The sequence below is a fragment of the Physeter macrocephalus genome, unplaced genomic scaffold (genome assembly GCF_002837175.3).
Source record: "Physeter macrocephalus isolate SW-GA unplaced genomic scaffold, ASM283717v5 random_1701, whole genome shotgun sequence".
Classification (NCBI taxonomy): Eukaryota; Metazoa; Chordata; class Mammalia; order Artiodactyla; family Physeteridae; genus Physeter; species Physeter macrocephalus.
This window is the reverse complement of record NW_021146658.1, coordinates 1-20,337: the sequence shown is the minus strand read 5'-3', so window position 1 is coordinate 20,337 and position 20,337 is coordinate 1. Positions and strand designations below refer to the sequence as shown.

General features: G+C 47.9%; 3 protein-coding genes across 3 annotated transcripts in view; all 3 read right to left on the bottom strand.

Moving 5' to 3' along the window:
* The window catches only part of LOC114485459 (ADP-ribosylation factor-binding protein GGA2-like), a gene marked incomplete at its 3' end in the record, with an annotated part of 11,283 nt that extends 4,287 nt beyond the window's left edge, over positions 1 to 6,996 (bottom strand). The window contains exon 1 of the mRNA XM_028486909.2: positions 6,897 to 6,996. Within this exon, the coding sequence (XP_028342710.2) occupies positions 6,897 to 6,996 (100 nt within the window). The remainder of the gene's footprint in view (positions 1 to 6,896) is intronic.
* On the bottom strand, positions 3,796 to 5,356 carry LOC102980342 (transcription and mRNA export factor ENY2-like). The gene is made up of 2 exons (XM_055083536.1): positions 5,261 to 5,356; positions 3,796 to 4,203 (listed from the first exon to the last, which is right to left on the bottom strand). Exons 1-2 carry the CDS (start codon positions 5,354 to 5,356, stop codon positions 3,865 to 3,867), a joined length of 435 nt encoding a protein of 144 aa, XP_054939511.1. The 3' UTR covers positions 3,796 to 3,864.
* A 10,459-nt stretch (positions 6,997 to 17,455) lies between the features above and the next one.
* On the bottom strand, positions 17,456 to 20,331 carry LOC114485458 (probable glutamate--tRNA ligase, mitochondrial). Its single transcript, XM_028486908.2, has 3 exons — positions 19,447 to 20,331; positions 19,035 to 19,170; positions 17,456 to 18,590 (listed from the first exon to the last, which is right to left on the bottom strand). Exons 1-3 carry the CDS (start codon positions 19,464 to 19,466, stop codon positions 18,507 to 18,509), a joined length of 240 nt encoding a protein of 79 aa, XP_028342709.1. The 5' UTR covers positions 19,467 to 20,331; the 3' UTR covers positions 17,456 to 18,506.
* Positions 20,332 to 20,337: the final 6 nt, after the last annotated feature.

Genomic DNA, 20,337 nt, shown 5'->3' with positions numbered 1-20,337 from the left:
CCCCAACAGGAGAGGCCACAAAAGTGAGAGGCCCCCGTACCACAAAAAAAAAAAAAAAAAAAAAAAAAAAGTGTCTAAAGTACTCAGTATAGCAGCAAACATTAAGTAATCAATAAAAGAAAGCTAATCTTATAATAGTCTCTGCCTTTTACTTTAGTATGTACACAACTTATTACCCTTAAACTTCAAAAGTTTATTCAAAACGAAGGCAGAGGGACTTCCCTGGTGGCCCAGTGGGTAAGACTCCATGCTCCCAATGCAGGGGGCCCGGGCTCGATCCCTGGTCGGGGAACTAGATTCCGCATGCATGCCATAACTAAGAAGCCTGCATGTCGCAACTAAAGATCCCACATGCCGCAATGAAGATCCCGCATGCCGCAACTAAGACACAGCAGAACCTAAATAAATATTTTTTTAAAGTTGGTAGCAATGTATTCAGTAAATGTTAAAAAAAAAAAAAAAAAAAAAGAAGGCAGAAGCCATATGTTTCCTATAGTGATTAGTACAATGCCTTACCCATAGGCACAAAATAATTACTCATGAAATAAACTTAAGGCAGTGATTTCCAGAGAGTCTGATTAAGGAGATCTGACTCATCTAAGATAATTCTTTACCCTTTAAGCTTCGTTAAGTTTCACTTCACTACAAGGTCAAGCTTGACACCTAAAAGGCATTCAGACCTCAACACTTGACTCTCTGCCCTAGTGGCAGAGAAGAGCAGGCAGGACCCCAATTCACCATGCAGAATCCAGCTCTCTCCCTCCTCCCCTACTGCTAGGTCACCAGTTTTTCCAAAGAAAGGAAGGAAAAAACCTCTATAAGGTTAAATAATGTTCTAAACCCTTAACCAAGGCAAAGCAGCAAAAAGGTCTATAAAATGTAAGTTATTTTATTTGCTATATCTTATACGATAAGGATTCCCTCAAGGTTTTTCATAGCTCCCAAATAACAGCAATAATAGTAATAGCTGCCCTCCCACCCCGCTTTGTTTCTGCTGTGGGTCAGACATGATGCTGAGTGTTTTCCAAGCATCCTTTCCTGTAAACCTCAGAACGACTGAAGTTGGTACTATTACCTCACCACTGAAGAAACCTGCCCAGCCACAAAGCTAGAAAATGGCAAACATTCAATCCCAGGTCTGCCTGATTCCAGGGCCCAAATGTTTCTCAGGGTTAAGTCTTCAGTTCCTTGGCAAAGGCAGGGCCTCTTTGGGGAACTAGCTTCTTTGACTTTCTTACCACTAAGTTATCAGCTCCCTAAGGCAGGACGAAGGTCTGTCTCATTCACCTTCCCATCTCCAGCACCTAGAATAGTCATCAGCATGGATATCTACTAATGAATGAATGATTCATCTTTTACTATGCAGAGTCTGGCCAGCTGGCTGCACATATTGCTGACACCAGGAGATGGCTATTCCAGTTCTGAAATAACTGGATCTCTGAACACCTAATTCCATCCTGCCAAGCTATTTCAGTGGCTTTGAGCAGCTCTAGAGAAAATGACCCCCAGAGGACCAGTAGCTCGGTCTGATCAGCCCAGAGCAACCCTCCAGGTCTGTTTGACTCCAATTTGCCCCAAGGGAGTGGCTAGGAGCCAGACAGGGCCTGGCCAGGTAAAAACTCAAAAAAATTCTACTATGGGACTTCCCTGGTGGCACAGTGGTTAAGACTCCACGCTCCCAATGCAGGGGGCCCAGGTTCCATTCCTGGTCAGGGAACTAGATCCCACATGCATGCCGCAGCTAAGAAGTCCGCATGCTGCAACGAAGTTCCCGCATGCTACGATGAAGATCCCGCGTGCTGCAACTAAGGAGCCCGCGAGCTGCAGCTAAGACCCAGCGCAACCAAATAAAATTAATTAATTAATTTTAAAAAAACAAACAAACCCTACTTTGCTTCACCTATCACCACCCCATCAAGAATGACTATCACTGGCTTCCCTGGCGGTGCAGTGGTTAAGAATCCGCCTGCCAATGCAGGAGACACAGGTTCGAGCCCTGGTCCAGGAAGATCCCACATGCTGTGGAGCAACTAAGCCCGTGCGCCACAGCTACTGAAGCCCGCACACCCTAGAGCCCGTGCGCTGCAACAAGAGAAGCCACCGCAATGAGAAGCCTGCGCACCGCAACGAAGAGTAGCCCCCATTCGTCGCAACTAGAGAAAGCCCACGTGCTGCAACGAAGACCCAATGCAGTCAAAAATAAATTAATTAATTAAATAAATAAAATAAAAGCATTTATCTCATCACAAATGCCTTTATCATTAAAAAGAATGGCTATCCTGGGCACCAAGGTGGTTTATTTAGCTGGCACTTGGGCAGGACAAATATAGGACTACTGCCATATATTTGCTTAATAAAAGCAACATCTGTACGCATTTCAAGTCTGCTACAGCAGGGGTCCCCAACCTCCGGGTGGACCTTACTGGGCCTCAGCCTGTAAGGAACCCGGGCCGCACAGCAGGTGGTGAGCAGCGGGCTGGAGAGCAAAGCCTCATCTGCCGCTCCCCCATCGCTGGCATTACCTCCTGAAGCATCCTCCCACCCCCAGCCCCCCTTTACTCCCCCGTCCGTGGAAAAACCGTCTTCCACGAAACCAGTCCCTGGTGCCAAAAAGGTTGGAGACCGCTGTGCTACAGGGTGAGAGGTATTAAGAAAACAGCTGAGGGGGACTTCCCTGGTGGTCCAGTGGTTAAGACTCCACACTTCCACCGCAGGGGTCGTGCGTTCGATCCCTGGTCGGGGAACTAAGATCCTGCATGCCATGCAGTTCAGCACGGTACACTCACCCCCCAAACAAATTTTTTAAAAAAAGAAAGAAAAATTAAAAAAAAAAAAAAAAAAAAAGAAGAAGAAGGAAAGAAAACAGCTGAGCCCTCCACCTGTGAATGAAATGATTCATCTTTTTTTGGCCATGCTGTGGGTTTGTGGGATCTTAGTTCCCCGACCAGGGATCGAACCCTGGCCATGGCAGTGAAAGCACTGAGTTCTAACCCCGGGACCATCAGAGAATTCCCTGAAATGGTTCATCTAACAGTGACTAATTCAAAAGTCAAATCATCTCACATCAGCTGCCACCCAACCACCAGGGTCATGACCCTGGTGCTAGAGCAGCCTGTACTACTAAGGGGAGCCCTGAGGCTGTGGGGAGCGCTCACCTTGAGAACACTTAGAACTCAACCCCGTAGCAGTGCTCACTGCATGGGGGAATCCTACAGGGGGTACACATCGACCCCTACATCCAGCAATCATTCAATTAAGCACACGCTGAAAGCCCAAGCAAGACCCGCCACAGGAATGACCTATGCTTGGGCTCCAAGATAACCCTTGAGAAGCTGGGAGAGTATAAATAGAGCCACTCCCATCCCCAAAGGAGGCATAAAAGTGAGGCTAGGAGACAGGACTTTTCACCTGGGAGTAGGTCCGAGTGGAAGAAGAGAGAGATTTACTGAGCAGCCTGCCTTAGCTTTACTTAAGCTACTGCCTCCTTGGCAGCACTACCAGAGCTAGAGACCAGGAGGCCCCAGGGCTGCTGTTAATAGCACAAGACTCCCAGCAACCCGAAGTGTCCACTAACAAGGAACGGGTTAAACAGAATATAGCACCCCATGGAATGGGGCACACGAGGCGTTTCACTAACAAGAATGAGGCAGCTCTAAATGCAGTCATGTGGAACAATGCCCAAAATAAACTAAGTGGGGTAAGAAAAGCTGCAAAATGCCCAGAAGCTGCTACTTGTATACATCATTACTGAAAACTATATACCATCATACAAAAAAGGATTTTATTTTGGGAAATCGATTCCTAATTTATGGCAAGTTTTACTTTCAGAAATAAAACCACAGAACAACACAATATAATTCAATCTTAAAGGCTGGCATGCTGAGCAAGGAATGTTCTTTTTCTTTGTAGGAGCTCCTTCTTTACACTGTCAGGTACCAGGGCTCTGCCTTTTGGTGTGACTTCAGCCACCAAGTCATCAACAGTAACGTGTTCTAGTCCTTTTTCTTTAATTACCTCTTTACAGTGTGCCTTCAACTGATGCTTCCAGCCACATTCAATTAATTTAGCTCTCAGCAACTTTTTGAGGCATTCTCTTTCTCCAGTTTCTATCAGCTTTTGGTTAATTGCTGCCCTCATCTGCGCATCTTTGTTCTTCTTGCTAACCACACTCTTCAGCTGCCTGGACCTCAGTAGCTTGGGCACCTAAGCACACAGAGAGTTAGCACACCTGCTACTTGTATTTTTAAAGCATGAACTTCTGCTGAAACAGCTTCCTAGGTCTGACGTTTTTCTTTTCTTTTTTGTTAAACTAACAACATGAGTTAGTTTTCTGCCACTCCCAACTACGAAGACTAATGATAATGATAACTAACACTGTGTGCCAGGCACTATCCTGAGTGCTTCACATGAACTAACTCCTCTGATCCTCACAGCCCCCCGAGATGGACATGGTATTACATTCTGATCTCAGAGACACAGCTGCCTTCCCTGCTGAGGTAAGACCTGCCAGTGAGCTGAGCTCGGGAGTCCTCAAACTCCCCAGAGGGACTTCCTTCTCCATCCAGTCCAGACTCCCGGTGCATTCCTTCAATGTCCTTGCCCCACCACCAGCCCCTCTACCCACTGTCCTCCCACGTGCCACCTCCACTGCGCCCCAGCCCCCAGAAGTCTGGTTTACATAGTTCACTTTCTCTGCCCTACGGAGGGGCGGGGGCAGGGAGGTGCAAATCGCACAACCACGAAGACTACAAGATACATTTCTGAAGTCCACTCCACGCTCCAAAGCCCAAACTCAGAGGCTCTCAGGTGAGGAGGGGAGAGGTGAGCCTGCCCTCTCTGCCAGGGCACATCTGGTAATGTCTGGCTGGAGGCATTTTTGGTTGTCGAGACTGGGGAGTGAGTGTGTGCTATTGGTACAGGTTCTAGCCCTACCTGAACAACTGGAAAATCCCCACAACTTTGGGACCACACTGGCTGGCCTAAAACAGCCGGAGCTTCAGAACCCCCTCCTTGAGCAGCCACAGTTCCCTTTTTCTCCCCCACCTGTGTCGGCAGCTAGCTGGCCTCTAACTCAGCCCACTTGACTTTTGCAACTCCACTGCCTCCTAGTCAACCACCTCCTGCCCCCACCATTTAACACTAAGATAGCTCAGTAACCTTTTAGTCGCCAAATTCGAAGTTCCCCCTCCTCCTTCCTCCTCCTACTCTGTCTCTCAGCAGCAAAACCACCTACCAACTACATCCACCTGCAGCTCCCCACCGTCCAAGCTTCCCCCTCCACGCCCAGCCTGTAGGCTCCGCCTTCTGTCTCCAGGCTGTTTTTCCCACCTGCTTCTTCCATGTTGAGATTCTCCATGCTCCATCTGCAAACCTCTGCTCTTCCTAATGGGCACAGCCTCCCTGGACAAGCTCACTGCCAATGAACTGAAGGTCCCAAGTTGACCTCCAGCTCTTTTACCCTCTCTGGAGCCAACCAACTGCCCAGAGAGCTTCTCTTTGTGCCACAAGCACCTCAAACTCCACAAGTCAATAAGTGAGACATCTGTAACCAACCAGTTACCTGAGCCTGAAACCTGGGATCCATCCTAAATGCCTCCTGGTCTCTTGCCTCTATTCTATGCTGATTGTACTAGCTAATTATTTCTACTCTCCATCCCAATACCTTTGTCCTATTTCACCCCCGACACACTAGCAGAAGAGCTTTTCATCTCCTCTCTCTGCCTGAACTCCCCAATCCCCAACCAATTCTTCTCTTCTCACGGCTGCAAGTAATGCTTTTAACAAGTGTACTTGATCAGAGTCCCAGGCTGAAAACGCCAACATCCCCTCCCCTACTGCATCAGGGATAAACTGAACTCCTTTCTGCAACATACAAGACCCTTGAAGATCTCACCCCAATTAGCAGTGCCGCCTCTTTAGGCTTTGCACTCCTGCAGTAATGACTTCCTTCTTCCCAGAATGCTCCACACCCTCCTGTTCCCCCAGCTTTTGCACATGCAGTTTCCTGCATCCGAAATGCTGTCGCCTCCATTGTCCACTCAAATGCTACGTCCCCTGAGACAATCCCCAGGTAAACAAACCCAACTCCCACCACCGCACTTTAAACCCGGCTCCCTCCCAATCTGCAGTTAATGTAACAAAGTGCTGTTACTGTCGGCTTATACCACCCACTTAAAAATGTCTTTGTGAGCAAGGACCCTGTGTTACGCATCTCAGTACTCCCAGCACCCAGCAGAGCCCAATACAAGGAGCATATGCTTTACTCTCTTGGAATTTCGAGTCCCCACTGGTAACGTAGGAACAAAAACGACTCTTAACGACTGCCGTGAGTCTTCCAGGAGACAATACACATAAGAAACCCGGCCACAACCAACATGCACAAAAGGTGTAAAGGGCTTGTTTTGACATTAAAGTCGGCAGCCAGAGACAGCTCCTTCCCAGAGGATGGGTATGTTGCACAATTGAGGAAGTCGAAAGGTCCCCATCTGTAAAACGAGGTTAAAAACAGAAGCTGTCTCTTGGGGTCGTAATGAGCATTAACAGTGGCTGAAATGCTTTTCAGCACAGTGCCTGGCATAAAAGCAAAGCTCAATAAACCTTAGCCATTATGTTGTTAACAGTGTTTATGCACCGCGACTGGGGGAGGTTGGGGGGAGGAGGGGGAGCAGAGCGCCCAGCCTCGGGTCCGCAGCCCTGGCGGATTCCTGGGACTCCTCTCGGGGCCTCCCCGTGGCGATCCTCCCACCCGCGCCGGGCCCAGCCCCCCTCCCCGGGCGCCGGCCTCCCCGCGGCCACCTGTCCGGCCGCCGGCCTCAGAAGAAAGGCCCAGGGAGGCGGGAAGCCAGGCCTCACGTGGGGCGCTGGGCCCGCGCCGAGGGGCGGCCCTGGCTACTCACTGAGCCACAGCTCCAGCGCCGCCGCCGGCCCCGAGGGCCCCTCGGCCGACTCGGCCCCCGCCGCGGCCCCGGCCCCCGCCGTCACCGCCGTCGCCGCCATAGGCCCAGCCCCGCAGCCGAGGCCGCGGCCGCCCCTACCCTTCAGCCGCCGGCGTCTGGCGTGTTCCTGGGCTGCCGACGCGGCAGGCGAGGGTCGGCACGTGATGGGACGGGGCCTGTGGTGCCTCGCCCACACACCAGGCCCCGCCTCCGAGCAGGCCCCGGGCCGGGGGTGCCGCCTCCCCTACAGCCCTCCTCCACGCGCGGGTCGGGCTCGCGGACTGGTCTTATTTTTTTTTTTTTGGCCACGCCATGGGGCTTGTGGGATCTTATTTCCCCGACCAGGGAAGCACGGAGTCCTAACCACTGAACCGCCAGAGAATTCCCCAATTTGCATGTTTATAGGCAAGAATTACTTGCGTTACTCTGTTATCTACAGCTAAGAGTGTAAGACATCTCTGAGGCAGTGAAAGAAAGGATAGGAACTGGAAAGGTGTGCTCTCTAGACAATGTGTAATTTTCCTTGGAAGCACAAATTCTCTATACTCAGTTACCTCCTTCACCCCACTAATAAAAGCAGGAATTTTGTACACTTTTATGTCCCCAATACCTAGGGTAGTGCCTGGCACACCAGTGCCAATACATATTTGTTGAATGGCCAGATGAACAGTGGAAGCATTAAGAGGTAGCTACAGGATTTTAGGTCCCGTCCCTACCCCAAATAAACACACGGTCTAAGTTTAAAAGTACATTTGCTGTGCTATTTCAGCTCCAAAATAAGTCCAGACACACACATCTCCATCTGACAGATTGCTGCCTTCTATTTGGAAATTATCTGACTGAACTCTTCCCTGTGTGCCAGGTTCTTTTACAGTTGTTACCTGTCTTAGTAAACTTGGGCTGCTATAAAAAATACCACAGACTGGTTGGCCTAAACAACAGACATTTACTTCTCACTGGAGGCTGGGAAGTCCAAGATCAAGGTGCTGCTGATGGGTCCCTGGTGATAACCTGCTTCCAGGTTTGCAGAGGGCTGCTTTCTTGCTTGCTGTGTGTTTACAGGGTGGAGAGAGAGAGAGAGCGCACGTGCACGTGCTCTCTGGTATCTTCCTCTTAGGGCACTAATCCCATCCTGAGGGACCCACCCTCAGCACCAACCTAATTACCTGCCACAGCCCTACCTCAAATACCATCACATGGGATAAGCTCTTCAGCGTGTGAATTTGAATTTTAAGGGGACACATTCAGTCTGTAACATTATTCATGTCTGGGAAGTTTTGTATGAAATCAGTGAAAACTAAGCATTGTTTACAGCATGCCCTTGTTATCTGATTTTGGTTCCTTGGCAATTATTTTACCTCTTCATAAACTGTAAATAACTGAAAGCAATGGAAAATTATTCTTGTCTATAGACATGCAAATGATTCTGTCCCAGGAAGACACAACCCTCTCCCCGTGGAAAAAACAGCTTTGCCTCCATTTTGCACATTCATTTCTATATTCCTTATCTATAAATGTGTCTGTTCTTTGGATTCTCCTTTGAACTGGTTGTAACATCTCACAAGGTTTTAAGTGAAATCTTTTTTTTTTTTTTAAGTGAAATCTTTTTTTGTTTTTTTGTTTTTTTGCTGTACGCGGGCCTCTCACTGTTGTGGCCTCTCCCGTTGCGGAGCACAGGCTCCGGATGCGCAGGCTTATCTATAAATGTGTCTGTTCTTTGGATTCTCCTTTGAACTGGTTGTAACATCTCACAAGGTTTTAAGTGAAATCTTTTTTTTTTTTTAAGTGAAATCTTTTTTTTTTTTTAAGTGAAATCTTTTTTTGTTTTTTTGTTTGTTTTTTTGCTGTACGCGGGCCTCTCACTGTTGTGGCCTCTCCCGTTGCGGAGCACAGGCTCCGGATGCGCAGGCTCAGCGGCCATGGCTCACGGGCCCAGCCGCTCCGCGGCACGTGGGATCTTCCCGGACCGGGGCACGAACCCGTATCCCCTGCATCGGCAGGCGGACTCTCAACCACTGCGCCACCAGGGAAGCCCTAAGTGAAATCTTTAACATGTGTTCATCTCTCAAAAGTTCTAAACAACTGGCAACACTGGAGCTGGGTTTCCTCGTTGCAACAAATGCCTGGAGATGACTGGAGACTGCACCCTGCCAAGAACCATCCATCACCTCCTGAATATTTCTTATACCTGGCTTATGTTATTTATTTTAAGCATCTGCACTCTTTTAACATTTTGACATGTGATCGGTGGCTCTCAAACTAACATTTCTCAGAATCACCTGGAAGGCTTGTTAAAACACAGAATGCAGGGACCCACCCACACAGTTTCTGCTTCAGTAGGTCTGGGGTAATGCTCAAGAATCTAATCATTCTCCCTCCAGGTGATGCTCGAGGGACCACGACTGAAAGGTTAAAGAATAAGTTGGGGTGTATTGAGGTGGATGGACCTAGAGACTGTCATACAGACTGAAGTCAGAAAGAGAAAAACAAATACCGTATGCTAACACATATATATGGAATCTAAAAAAAAAATAATAATACTGGTTCTGAAGAACCTAGGGGCAGGACAGGAATAAAGACACAGACGTAGAGAATGGACTTGAGGACACGGGGAGGGGGAAGGGTAAGCTGGGACGAAGTGAGAGAGTGGCATGAACATATATACACACTACCAAATAGGGAGATCAGCTCAGTGCTTTGTGTCCACCTAGAGGGGTGGGATAGGGAGACACAAGAGGGAGGAGATATGGGGATATATGTATACATATAGCTGATTCACTTTGTTATACAGCAGAAACTAACACACATTATAAAACAATTATACTCCAATAAAGATGTTAAAAAAAAAATAAGTGGGCTGTAAGGAAGCGGTTTAGGAGTTCAGTGTAGTGGTTGGGTGCATAGGCTTTGGTTTCAGACCAAATAATGCTGTCACCCCCACGAGGCCTTCCTAGGCCCCCTCTTGCGTGTTTGTGCAGCCCTTCCTGCCCAAGCTCCCCTCTGCTTTCTATTTCCTTTCCTATGTCATCTGTGTGGCCCACCGTCTCTCTCTCCTTTCTGGACGATGAGCTTTCGTAAGCAGGGGAGATGTCTATCTAATTCATCGAACTTCCGGCACTTAATAGGCACAAAATAATCACTGGTGGAAACTGAATCCTCTGACCCTCCTTACCCAGCTCTAAGCACCAGATGGGAGCTAACTGTACCTCTGATTCCTTCTTTCCCACTGCGTTATCTTTTTGCCTGTTCTGTTCCCTCAGCCTGGAACATCCTGCCTCTGTTGTCTGTCAAAATACCTCAGGGTTGGGCTGCCAGATTTAGCTAATAAAGATACAGGAAGCCAGTTTCCCCCCTTGGTGTCCATACGTTTGTTCTCTACATGTCAGACTTTGGACATTTTTATGGCAGGGACAGAGTGGGACTAAACCCTGTTAAAATATCAAGAGGTCATACATTTCCCATCCTTGGGGCAAGGGAAACATTGCACATGCGCAGAAAGGCTCCTTGGGGGTCAAAAAGGAGGGGGCACCACCCCATAATATGTGATGCTAAGGCCGTCCCATAGGCCCCTGGGCTGGAATCCATCTTGGAAAAAAGTTGCGCACACACGTTGGGGAGGGTCCTAGGGCGTCAGGTGTGGAAAAAGAAACCAGGTAATTGGCCAAAGCTAAACAAAGACCTGGAAGAACTGCTCTATATAAATGACCTAACCGCCTCTTTACTGCACTCCTACTCATTCGGGAGGACGCCCACACCCTTTCTCTCTGGGGGCATCTCTGCCTTGCTTCTGTCTTAACAAACTGTTTCTCTGTGTGCTCTCCCACTTGTGTTGTGCTATGTCTCTAGTAATAAACTTTGTACCTGTTTTTACAGCTCTTGCCTCCGTGAGAAATGCATTTTTCACTGGGGGCAAGAGCCAGGGGGTGTGATGGCTCGGATTCCTGGTTTTTATCCAGGCTACCCAGGTTCCATTCCTGGGCAGGGAGTTAAGATCTCGCTTCACGCCACCACTCACTACTGCCTCTCCGAGATCAAGACAAGAGGAGTTCTCTAGATAGAGAAGGCTGCCCCCTCCTTGGCTGGGCTGTCCTACTGCAATCAGTGTTGGGGGAGGGGTGGTAGGGGGCAGAGGGGAGGACACTCGGGCCTGGGCTGGGACCCCAACATTTTGCCTAGATATGAAGGCTAAGTTGGGGATCCCCAGGGCATGATAATGAATTTAATGAGTGCCAAGCCAAGCTTCTACTGCCTTCTATATTTTAAAAAATGCATATCCTGTAATTCACTAATGAAAATAGTAACCACAAATGATGTGAAGTTCCTGAATACTGCAAAACAGTACCCTAACTAAACATAGCGACTGTGCACTTGACCACTCACCCTGACCATCCAATCCAATCAGGTGCATGTCTGGCCTTTCACTCAACAATACTGACTGAGCACCTACCATGTGAACAGGCACCATTCTCAGCACCGGGGGTCCAGTGGTAGGCAAGACAGATGAGGTCCCTGTTCTCGTGGACTTTACAATCTGACACTAACAAATAACTGCAGAACTAATTACTTTCAGTTATTTACGCAATCAATTCTGACTGCGTGCTATGGAAAAGAATAGGGTGCTGATGATTAATAGCAGAGGAAGGAGAGCTACTGGGGGGAGTCAGAGGCTTTCCTGAAGAGGAGATAGTGGAGCAAAGATCTGAAGGCTAGGGACTTCCCTGGTGGCACAGTGGTTAAGAATCCGCCGCCAATGCAGGGGACACGGGTTTGAGCCCTGGTCCCAGAAGATCCCACATGCCACAGAGCAACTAAGCCCGTGTGCCACAACTACTGAGCCTGTGCTCTAGGGCCCACGAGCCACAACTACTGAGCCCATGTGCCACAATTACTGAAGCCCACGCACCTAGAGCCCGTGCTCCGCAATAAGAGAAGCCACTGCAATGAGAAGCCCGTGTACTGCAATGAAGAGTAGCCCCTGCTCGCCACAAGTAGAGAAAGCCCGCACAGCAATGAAGACCCAACACAGCCAAAAAATGAATTAATTAATTTAAAAAAAAAAAAAAAGATCTGAAGGCTGAGAGAGAGATGACCAGGCAAAAGGGCAGAAGAGCATATGGACAAGAGTATTCCAGACAGAATAGCGGCACAAAGGAAGGCTTACATGGCGGGAGACCAGAGAAGGGGGCGTGTGTGGCAGGAATGAATGAAGTGAAGCAGGAAAGGTCGATGGGGTTGCGGGGGGGCGGTCAGGCTGTGAGGATGAAACATGGCTTTATCGCGTTTCCCTCTTTCATGTCTCATTTTCCTACCAGGGCTCCCCGCTCCTGGGCCAGCCCTGCTCAAATCTCTCTTCAGCAAAGCTGCCAGAATGATCTTTTAAAAAAACACAAATCTGATCTCGTCACTTCCCTACTTAAAGCGTTTCAGTGGCTCCTCACCTTCCACTTCATGAAGACCCAACTCACGTCTTCGCTAATTGACCCCCACTTTGTCCAGGAACCCAGGGAAGAGTTGGCCCCACCCCCAGCTCTGGGTCTGACTGATCTATGGAGACTCCCTCGCCCACTTCCCTGAAGGGATGGGTTGAAGAATGGGGAAGTCACGAAAGGGAGGGTGCTGGAGAAAAGATTTCTTGCTTTAAGGGAGAGAGACACAGAAAGCCATGCTCTGACAACATGAAGTGCAGAGAGGCCCGAGCACTTTAGGCAGACAATTGTGAGCAGAGGGAACCAACCCAAGGCTGTTGCTGATGCTGGGGCCAACAGAACAAAGAGATGGAAAGACCCTAAGTCCTCACTGAGGTCACTGAACGCTTAATTCACCAACCCCAGAGCCTGCCATACCCCCGAACTTCCTGCTTTGCGGGACACTGAATCTTCCTGTTCAAGCTGGTTTGAATCTGGATGTTTTGCTATTTGCATCAGATGGCACCTTGATACCCTTAACCTGGCAAAGAAGGGCTCTTTGGATTTCCCTCTGCCTGGTTTCTCAGCTACTTCTCCCACTCCCTCAACTCCTACCCTTGGCTCCACCCAACTTGGTGAAATTCTTTTTCATCCTTTTGTTTGCAATACCTTCCAACCCCCATTAATCTGGAAACTCCTACTCACCCCCTCAGAACCCAGTTCAAAAGTCACTTCATCTGTAAAGTCCTCTGACATCTGTGAACATGAACGCATGAACTACCCTCTCTGAGTTCTGCTCTCACCCAGGAAGTCCTCATTTTCTAAGTATTTATTATCCTGGTCCCTGGGAAGGTAGGGAATTTCATCAGAAGACAAACATATTTAATCAATTAGACAATTTCTAATTTAGGTACCACTAAACACCCCTCTATATTGAAGTATTCCATCTATTTCACTCTTCAAGGTCTTTGTCAAAGGTCAGTCTCTCACAGATATCTGGATTCAGTGCAATTTACAGGCAACAGATCAGATAGCTAACTACAACTGCAAATCTTGCAAAAGAGAGGTGATTCCCCAGAGTCAATGAAAGTTGAAACTGGGAAACTGTTGGAATCTGGTAGAGTTAGATCAGCTGATAATTGCCACTTCACTTCTGAAGAAACTGATCTGACTGATGAAGGCCTCAAACATTTTTTTCATCATGAGAGCTTTACCTGACTCCCTACTATGTGTCAGACAATGTGTCAGGTGCTATGGTTACAACCAAGAATAAGAAAAATTTATTGCCTGTCTCAATCTCATCTTCTTTAGAGTAAGACAGACAATAAACATGTACAAATACACTATGTAATTTCATATAGTAATAAGCATTATGAGGAAAAAAATAAGCTAGGATAAAGGCAATATGACTGAGATTCCAAAGTTGCCTACAGAAAAATAGTAATTTTCTGGCAAGGGTACACTCTAAACTCCATGGAAAGAGAATATGCTCGGGGGAGGAACGGCCCTCTCCCATCACTAGAGTGGGTCTCCCGCAGCCATGATTGCTTACATGACTCTGTCCCACTGGCTACAGTTGATTGGACCAGGGGTAGACAGCTGACCCAAGCTAGGCCAATCAGATTCTTTCCTGGGATTTTGGACATGGAATACTAGTTATTGAATTGGCAGTGTAGCAGAGGGGAGATGATTCAGCTTTAGCGCTGGGGCAGTTGTTCAACAGCTGCAAAGATATGAGAAAGCCAGCCTGCAGAAGATGAGAGGAGCAGACACCCAGACAGAGACAAAGGTTAGAAACTGCAGTTTCAGAGGGATAAAGGTGAGTGTGTTGGGTCCTAATAGGTTTTTGGGTACATATTCCAGTCTCTTGTAAGGTCCAGCTGGGAGTCCTGCCTTAGGATCTGTGAGTCCTAAATCTTCCAGTAAATTACTTTCATGGTTTAAGTTAGTCTGAGTGTGTTTCCATGTGTTGCAACCAAGATCAGCATCTCTAAGAATGAAAATACTGGTGATGAGGATGATGGTAACTGATAACATTTGTTGAGTGCCAGGCAGTTTTAAGAACTTTACATATGTCATCTATTTTGATTCTTACAATTTGTTGAGACAGATACAACTGTTATCCCCATTTTAACAGATGAGGAAACTGAGCTACAGAAGTCACACAGTAAGTGGCAGAACCAGTTTTTGAGTCTAGACAGTTGGCCTCTATGGCCTTCACTTCACTATACTCTAAAAAAACAGTGGGGGACGGACTTGAGGTTATTTAAACTCTGTGAAGTCCTTTTACACATTCCTTCTGATCCTGAGCAAAACCCCAGAGCAGAGGATACATGCTGCTTCTCAGACAACTCACTCCAACCGAGGAAGTGGCCACAGCTTTACTGACTCAGCAATTTGATCACTCATTTTGCTAAAACAGTCAGATTCCCTAACCAAGAGCTAGAGTTTCTTGTAAGCATACTTGATTTCTTAGAATCGGAGGCTCTGATGTCACTCAGAGTGACAAGAGTTGAGGTTGGACTATGGGTTGTCGTAAGCCTCATGCTAAAACCTCAGAGGAGTTGATCAACTTTTCTGAGCCTCAGTCTCCCTATCTAAAACATAGAAACAACAACCATAATAATAATGCCTGTCTCATGGGGTTATGAAGATTTAAAGAGATGATGAACTAAAGTGTTTACCAGCATAATTTTTTTTTAAAAATTTATTTATTTATTTTGCTTGCACCAGGTCTTAGTTGCAGCATGCAGACTCTCAGTTGCGGCATGCGTGCAGGATCTAGTTCCCCGACCAGGGGTCGAACCCAGGCCCCCTGTATTGGGAGTGTGGAGTCTTAGCCACTGCACCACCAGGGAAGTCCCCTACCAGCATAGTTTGAAACCCAGAAGTGGTTGAGGCTCATGTGAACGCACAATAAATTGCAAGCATTATTGTTCTGTGTCCCCTTTGGCGGAACACCTGTTGTTTCTGCCATTGCCCCTTCTGGAAAAAGCACCCTACTTCTCCTTGGGAACTTTTCCTCCATTGGATATATTCCTGGCTGAGGAATGGTAACATGACCTCAGTTAGCCCAACCAGACGCTCTCTTCTTAGAATCTGAATCTTTAGCTGAATCATCCAAAACTGAAGGGGAAAAAATACAGAGAAACCACAACAAAAAATAGTTAAGAGTTCATGTGTTCCCACTGAAGAACACAGACAAGACTGGCCATGAGCTCCTGCTGCCTGCATGCTCAGAGCTTCCCTGGTTCCTGTCTTTTCCAAGACCTGGTTCTTTGGCTTTCCCATAGATTCTATGACTTTCTCACAAATTTAAATGCCCATAAAGTCTCCAATAAACCTAAGTTGGGCAGAGTTGGTTTCCATTGCTTACCATCAAAGAACTTTATCTGATGTACTTTTCAAGCAAGGATTAGGTCTCTGTGAAACTCAGCAAATTCTTTAATCCCCTTTCCCTATTCCCCTGGACAGGGACAGTGTATTAGCAATCTCTTGCTGGGTAACACATTATCCCAGAGCTAAGTGGCTTTAAACAATAAATATTTATTATCTCATAACTGCGTGTCTGAAATTCAGGAGCAACTTTGCTTAGTGGTTCTGGCTCAGGATCTTTCAAGAAGGCTGCAGTCAGCACTATTTACAATAGCCAGGACATGGAAGCAACCTAAATGTCCATCAACAGAGGAATGGCTAAAGATGTGGTACATATATACAATGGAATATTACTCAGCCATAAAACGGAATGAAATTGTGCCATTTGCAGAGATGTGGATGTTCCTAGAGACTTTCATACAGAGCGAAGTAAGTCAGAGAAAAACAAATATCGTATATTAACACATATGTGGAATCCAGAAAAATGGTATAGATGAACTTATTTGCAAAGCAGAGACATAGAGAACAAACATATAGATACTAAGGGGGAAGAGGGGGTGAGATGGATTGGGAGATTGGGATTGACACATATACACTACTATGTATAAAACAGATAACTAACGAGAACCTACTGTATAGTACAGGGAACTCTACCCAATGCTCTGTGGTGACCTAAATGGGAAGGAAATCCAAGGAAGAGGGAATATATGTATACGTGTGGCTGATTCACTTTGCTGTACAGCAGGAACAAACACAACATTGTAAAGCAACTATACTCCAATTAAAAACAAAAAACAAAAAACCGCTGCAGTCAAATGTCAGCCAGCATTGCAGTCATTTGAAGGCTTGACTGGGGCTGGAAGACTGACTTCCAAGATGGCCCATTCATACAGCTGTTGTCAAAAGGCCTCTGATCCTTGTCTGTCTGACTGTCTTCACAGTGTGGAAGCTGGCTTCCCACAGTAAGGGATCCAAGAGAACAACATGGAAGCCATGACACACCACACAGAAGTCAGCCCCATTCAGTGTGAATGCCAGGAGGTAGCGATGACTGGGGGCTACAAAGGGGAAGCCCAGAAGCCGTGTAGGGGTCTTAGTAGCCAGCCACCATCCTCCTTTCACTTCAGCTATTCCTATTCACCCCAAGAAGAACATCTCATTTCAGAAACCCACAGACAGTGATTTACAAATAATGGGTGGAAGAAGGAGGCGACTATGAAGAAAAAGATGCAAAACAGGCAGGGTAGAGGTCTCCAGTCCAAGGACCAGGTCTGGAGAACTAGAAAAGAGGAAGAGACAACCTTTAGGGAAGGGAGATACAGGCTGCCCCAAGCCCAAGGACAAAGAGTAGTATAAAACGTTAAGTGTTCCCCCTGGGCAGATTTGTGGGTTCTTCCCTTATAAGCCCCAAAGAAAGTCTAACAAGCCAGTTCAGCCCATCTTGTCAGTCATTGCTCCAAACTCTAATTGGGGGCTTCCCTGGTGGCACAGTGGTTCCAATGCAGGGGACGCGGGTTTGAGCCCTGGTCCGGGAAGATCCAACATGCCATGGAGCAACTAAGCCCGCGTGCCACAACTACTGAGCCCGCGTGCCACAACCACTGAAGCCTGTGTACCTAGAGCCCGTGCTCCGCAACAAGAGAAGCCACTGCAATGAGAAGCCCGCGCACCACAACAAAGAGTAGCCCCCATTCGCCGCAACTAGAGAAAGCCCGTGTGCAGCAACCAAGACCCAACACAGCCAAAAATAAATAAATTTATTAAAAAACAAAACAAAAAAACAAAGTCAAACTGGGCCTGAGAACTGGGACCCAGGAGTCCAGGCTGCTGCCAAGCTGTTATGCATGGGCTGAGCTGTGTTCCCCTCAAAACTCACATCTGGGGGCTTCCCTGGTGGCGCAGTGGTTGAGAGTCCGCCTGCCAATGCAGGGGACACGGGTTCATGCCCCGGTCCGGGAGGATCCCACATGCCGTGGAGCGGCTGGGCCCGTGAGCCATGGCCGCTGAGCCTGCGCATCCGGAGCCTGTGCTCCGCAACGGGAGAGGCCACAACAGTGAAAAGCCCGCATACCGCAAAAAAAAAAAAAAAAAAAAGAAAAAAAAGAAAAAACAAACTCACATGTGAAGCCCTAACCTCTCCGTACCTCAGAATGTGACCGAATTTGCAGACAGGGCCTTTAAAGAAGTGATTAAGTTCAAACTGGGCCGTGAGGGGGGGCCTTAACCCAATCTGACTGGTGTCCTCTTAAGAAGAGGGCCTTTGGACAAACAGAGATACCGAGGGCACACACAGAGGGAAGGCCATGTGAGGAAAGAGCAAAAAGGCAGCTGTCTGCAAACCAAGGAGCGAGGCCTCGGGAGAAACGAAACCTGCCAACACCTTGATCTTGGACTACTGGCCTCCAGAACTGTGAGAAAATCATTTTCTGTTGTTTAAGCCACCATTCTGTGATATTTTTTCATGGCAGCCCGAGCAGACTAAAACATGAGCTGTGACTGTTCAGTGAGCCAGCTCCTAACCTCTGCCGTGTACTGTGGTGTCAGAATCATACGTGAGGCCTTCCTTTCCAGCGTCAGGGAGGTGAGGGGAGCTGGGTGACCCTGGCCAACTGATAAGGATGGGCCTGGCGTGGAGCCACAAATGCACCTGTGCACCCAGAGGCCCTGTGTCCATTCTTGGTTCCTTCCACAAGCTTCCAATGGGCCCCAGGCCTCCTGCTCCTCCCCTCTGAGGGCAGGTCCCACGAGTACAGTTCCTGTGGCCACCTCTGCTGTCCTGCACACCTTCTCTCTAGCTGGAAAGCACCTTCTGTATTCGTTCCCGCACTTCCTTTGGTCCCAAGGACAACATCATCTCAGCTACAGGAGGTCCTTGCTAAGAACAAAAAGAGAAAACATTCCCTTAAGATGCGTGAGAAATGAACACCCAGCCTTGGTCTGCAGAAGTTACACCCCAGGCCAACCCCAGCACTGCTGCCTGCATCCCAAGGAGCAGAGTTTGCATTTTACGGGCTTTAATTTCTAAGGATGGGTCCCAGAAGCCTGCTCTTGCTGGGTTGGTATGTCCATAGCCCCGGTCAACCCCCAGCTCCATGAAGGCAGGGAGTACATGTGTTTCACTCACTACCGTATCCACTGTACCTAGCATGGTGCTTACACATAGTAGGTACCAAGTACTGTCTGTTAAATGACTGAATGAGGGGGGGTGGTCATGTTTCATTCATCCTTGCAGCCCCCAAACTGAGCTTAGTGCTGCTGGTGAATGTTAGCTGAGTGGATAAATGAGGGCTCCAGGGCACAGTCCAGCCACCCGCCTCACCAGCTGTCCACTGAGGGCCACTCGGAGGAGCTTCATCACGTTACTGTGTTTGGTGTCTTCCAGACCTTCCGACAGCTTCTTCAGTTCTCCGTTCAGCATGTCCTGAGTTAAACTCATACCGGGTCCTTCTAAAAGCCTAGAAGAGGGCCAGTCTATAAGGGGCCAGCATGGGCCAATGGCAACTGGGTGGAAGGGAGGACTTCAGAAGATCATCCATCAGCTACAACATACATTAACAGCACAACCAATGTTCAAGCCTGCCTTGGGGGTGGGGGGATATCTACTACCCCCATCCCCATCCTAGCTGGGGAAGAAACAACAACCAAGAGACTACAAACACAGAGAATCCAAGCAAGTGGGCATAAAATTGGGAAACTAAGAGGATACCGTAAGAGGATTTACTGATTACTACCTGTGTCGTGTAATCTTCATGCCTCAGTTTTCTCACCTGTAAAGTGGGAATAATAATAGTGTCTGCACCTCACAGGGCTATGGGGGGGCTAAGTTAAAACTTGTAAAGCACTAAGTACACTGCCTGAACAGATGGTAAGTACTTGAAAGTATGAGCTCTTACATTTCAATAAGAAGTTAAATATTAGCTAATATTTATTACATCCAAGAGCTCAGAGACATTGCAAAAGGATCTAAAAAGAAACTTAGGATTGGGTTACACATAGGATGGAAGAATGAAGCCTTCTGGGAAATGATCCGAAACACAGCTTCAAGACTTCTGGGGGATGTAGCAGAGAAGAGCAGAAAGAAGGAAATCAGGAGACCCCAGCTCCAGTAATGTCCCTGCCGCCAACTTGCTACAACCATTCTTTGCCCGGAAATGAAACACTTAAGGAACTACAACAGGCCAGCAACCATTCCCCACTTTCCTGGCAGTCCAGCTGAGACCCTCTCCCCAAAGCATGTTTGAGCTCAAGAGAAAGTCCCCAATCAGTCAGAGCGGGACTTGCAAAAACTTCGTCCCAGCCCTGATTCTGAGTTAGAGCAAGAGACGGGAGCAGGGCTGGGGGAGTCATTCCACACGGAAGAGGGACCGAGGCTGGAGATCTTCACTAGTGCAGACGATCCTCGACGCCACTTCTGACACCACCTGCTCCCGAAAGGGCCCAGAAACTCCATTCCCCACATCGGCTCAGTGTGGAGGGCTACCGGCTCAGGGACTGGGTTCATGAGGAATTGGAACAATGAGCCTTTTGGTGCAGATTTCCTTACTCACTCCAGTACTTGAGCAATTCAGTTTCAATCTGAGAAACATAATCATTCTTATTGCATCTTAAAACTGGACCACATG

What these genes read in the sequence shown, in the direction of transcription:
- LOC102980342 (XM_055083536.1), bottom strand. Translation starts at nt 5,356, where the DNA reads ATGGAGAATCTCAACATGGAAGAAGCAGGTGGGAAAAACAGCCTGGAG. An exon ending in TGGAGGGGGAAGCTTGGACG is followed by an intron (nt 4,204 to 5,260) that starts GTGGGGAGCTGC and finishes CTGTGTGCTTAG; the next exon opens with GTGCCCAAGCTACTGAGGTC.
- LOC114485458 (XM_028486908.2), bottom strand. Translation starts at nt 19,466, where the DNA reads ATGAAGATTACACGACACAG. An exon ending in ATGAAGATTACACGACACAG is followed by an intron (nt 19,171 to 19,446) that starts GTAGTAATCAGT and finishes GCCCTCTTCTAG; the next exon opens with GCTTTTAGAAGGACCCGGTA. An exon ending in TGGCCCTCAGTGGACAGCTG is followed by an intron (nt 18,591 to 19,034) that starts GTGAGGCGGGTG and finishes TTTTGTTCTTAG; the next exon opens with CAAGGACCTCCTGTAGCTGA.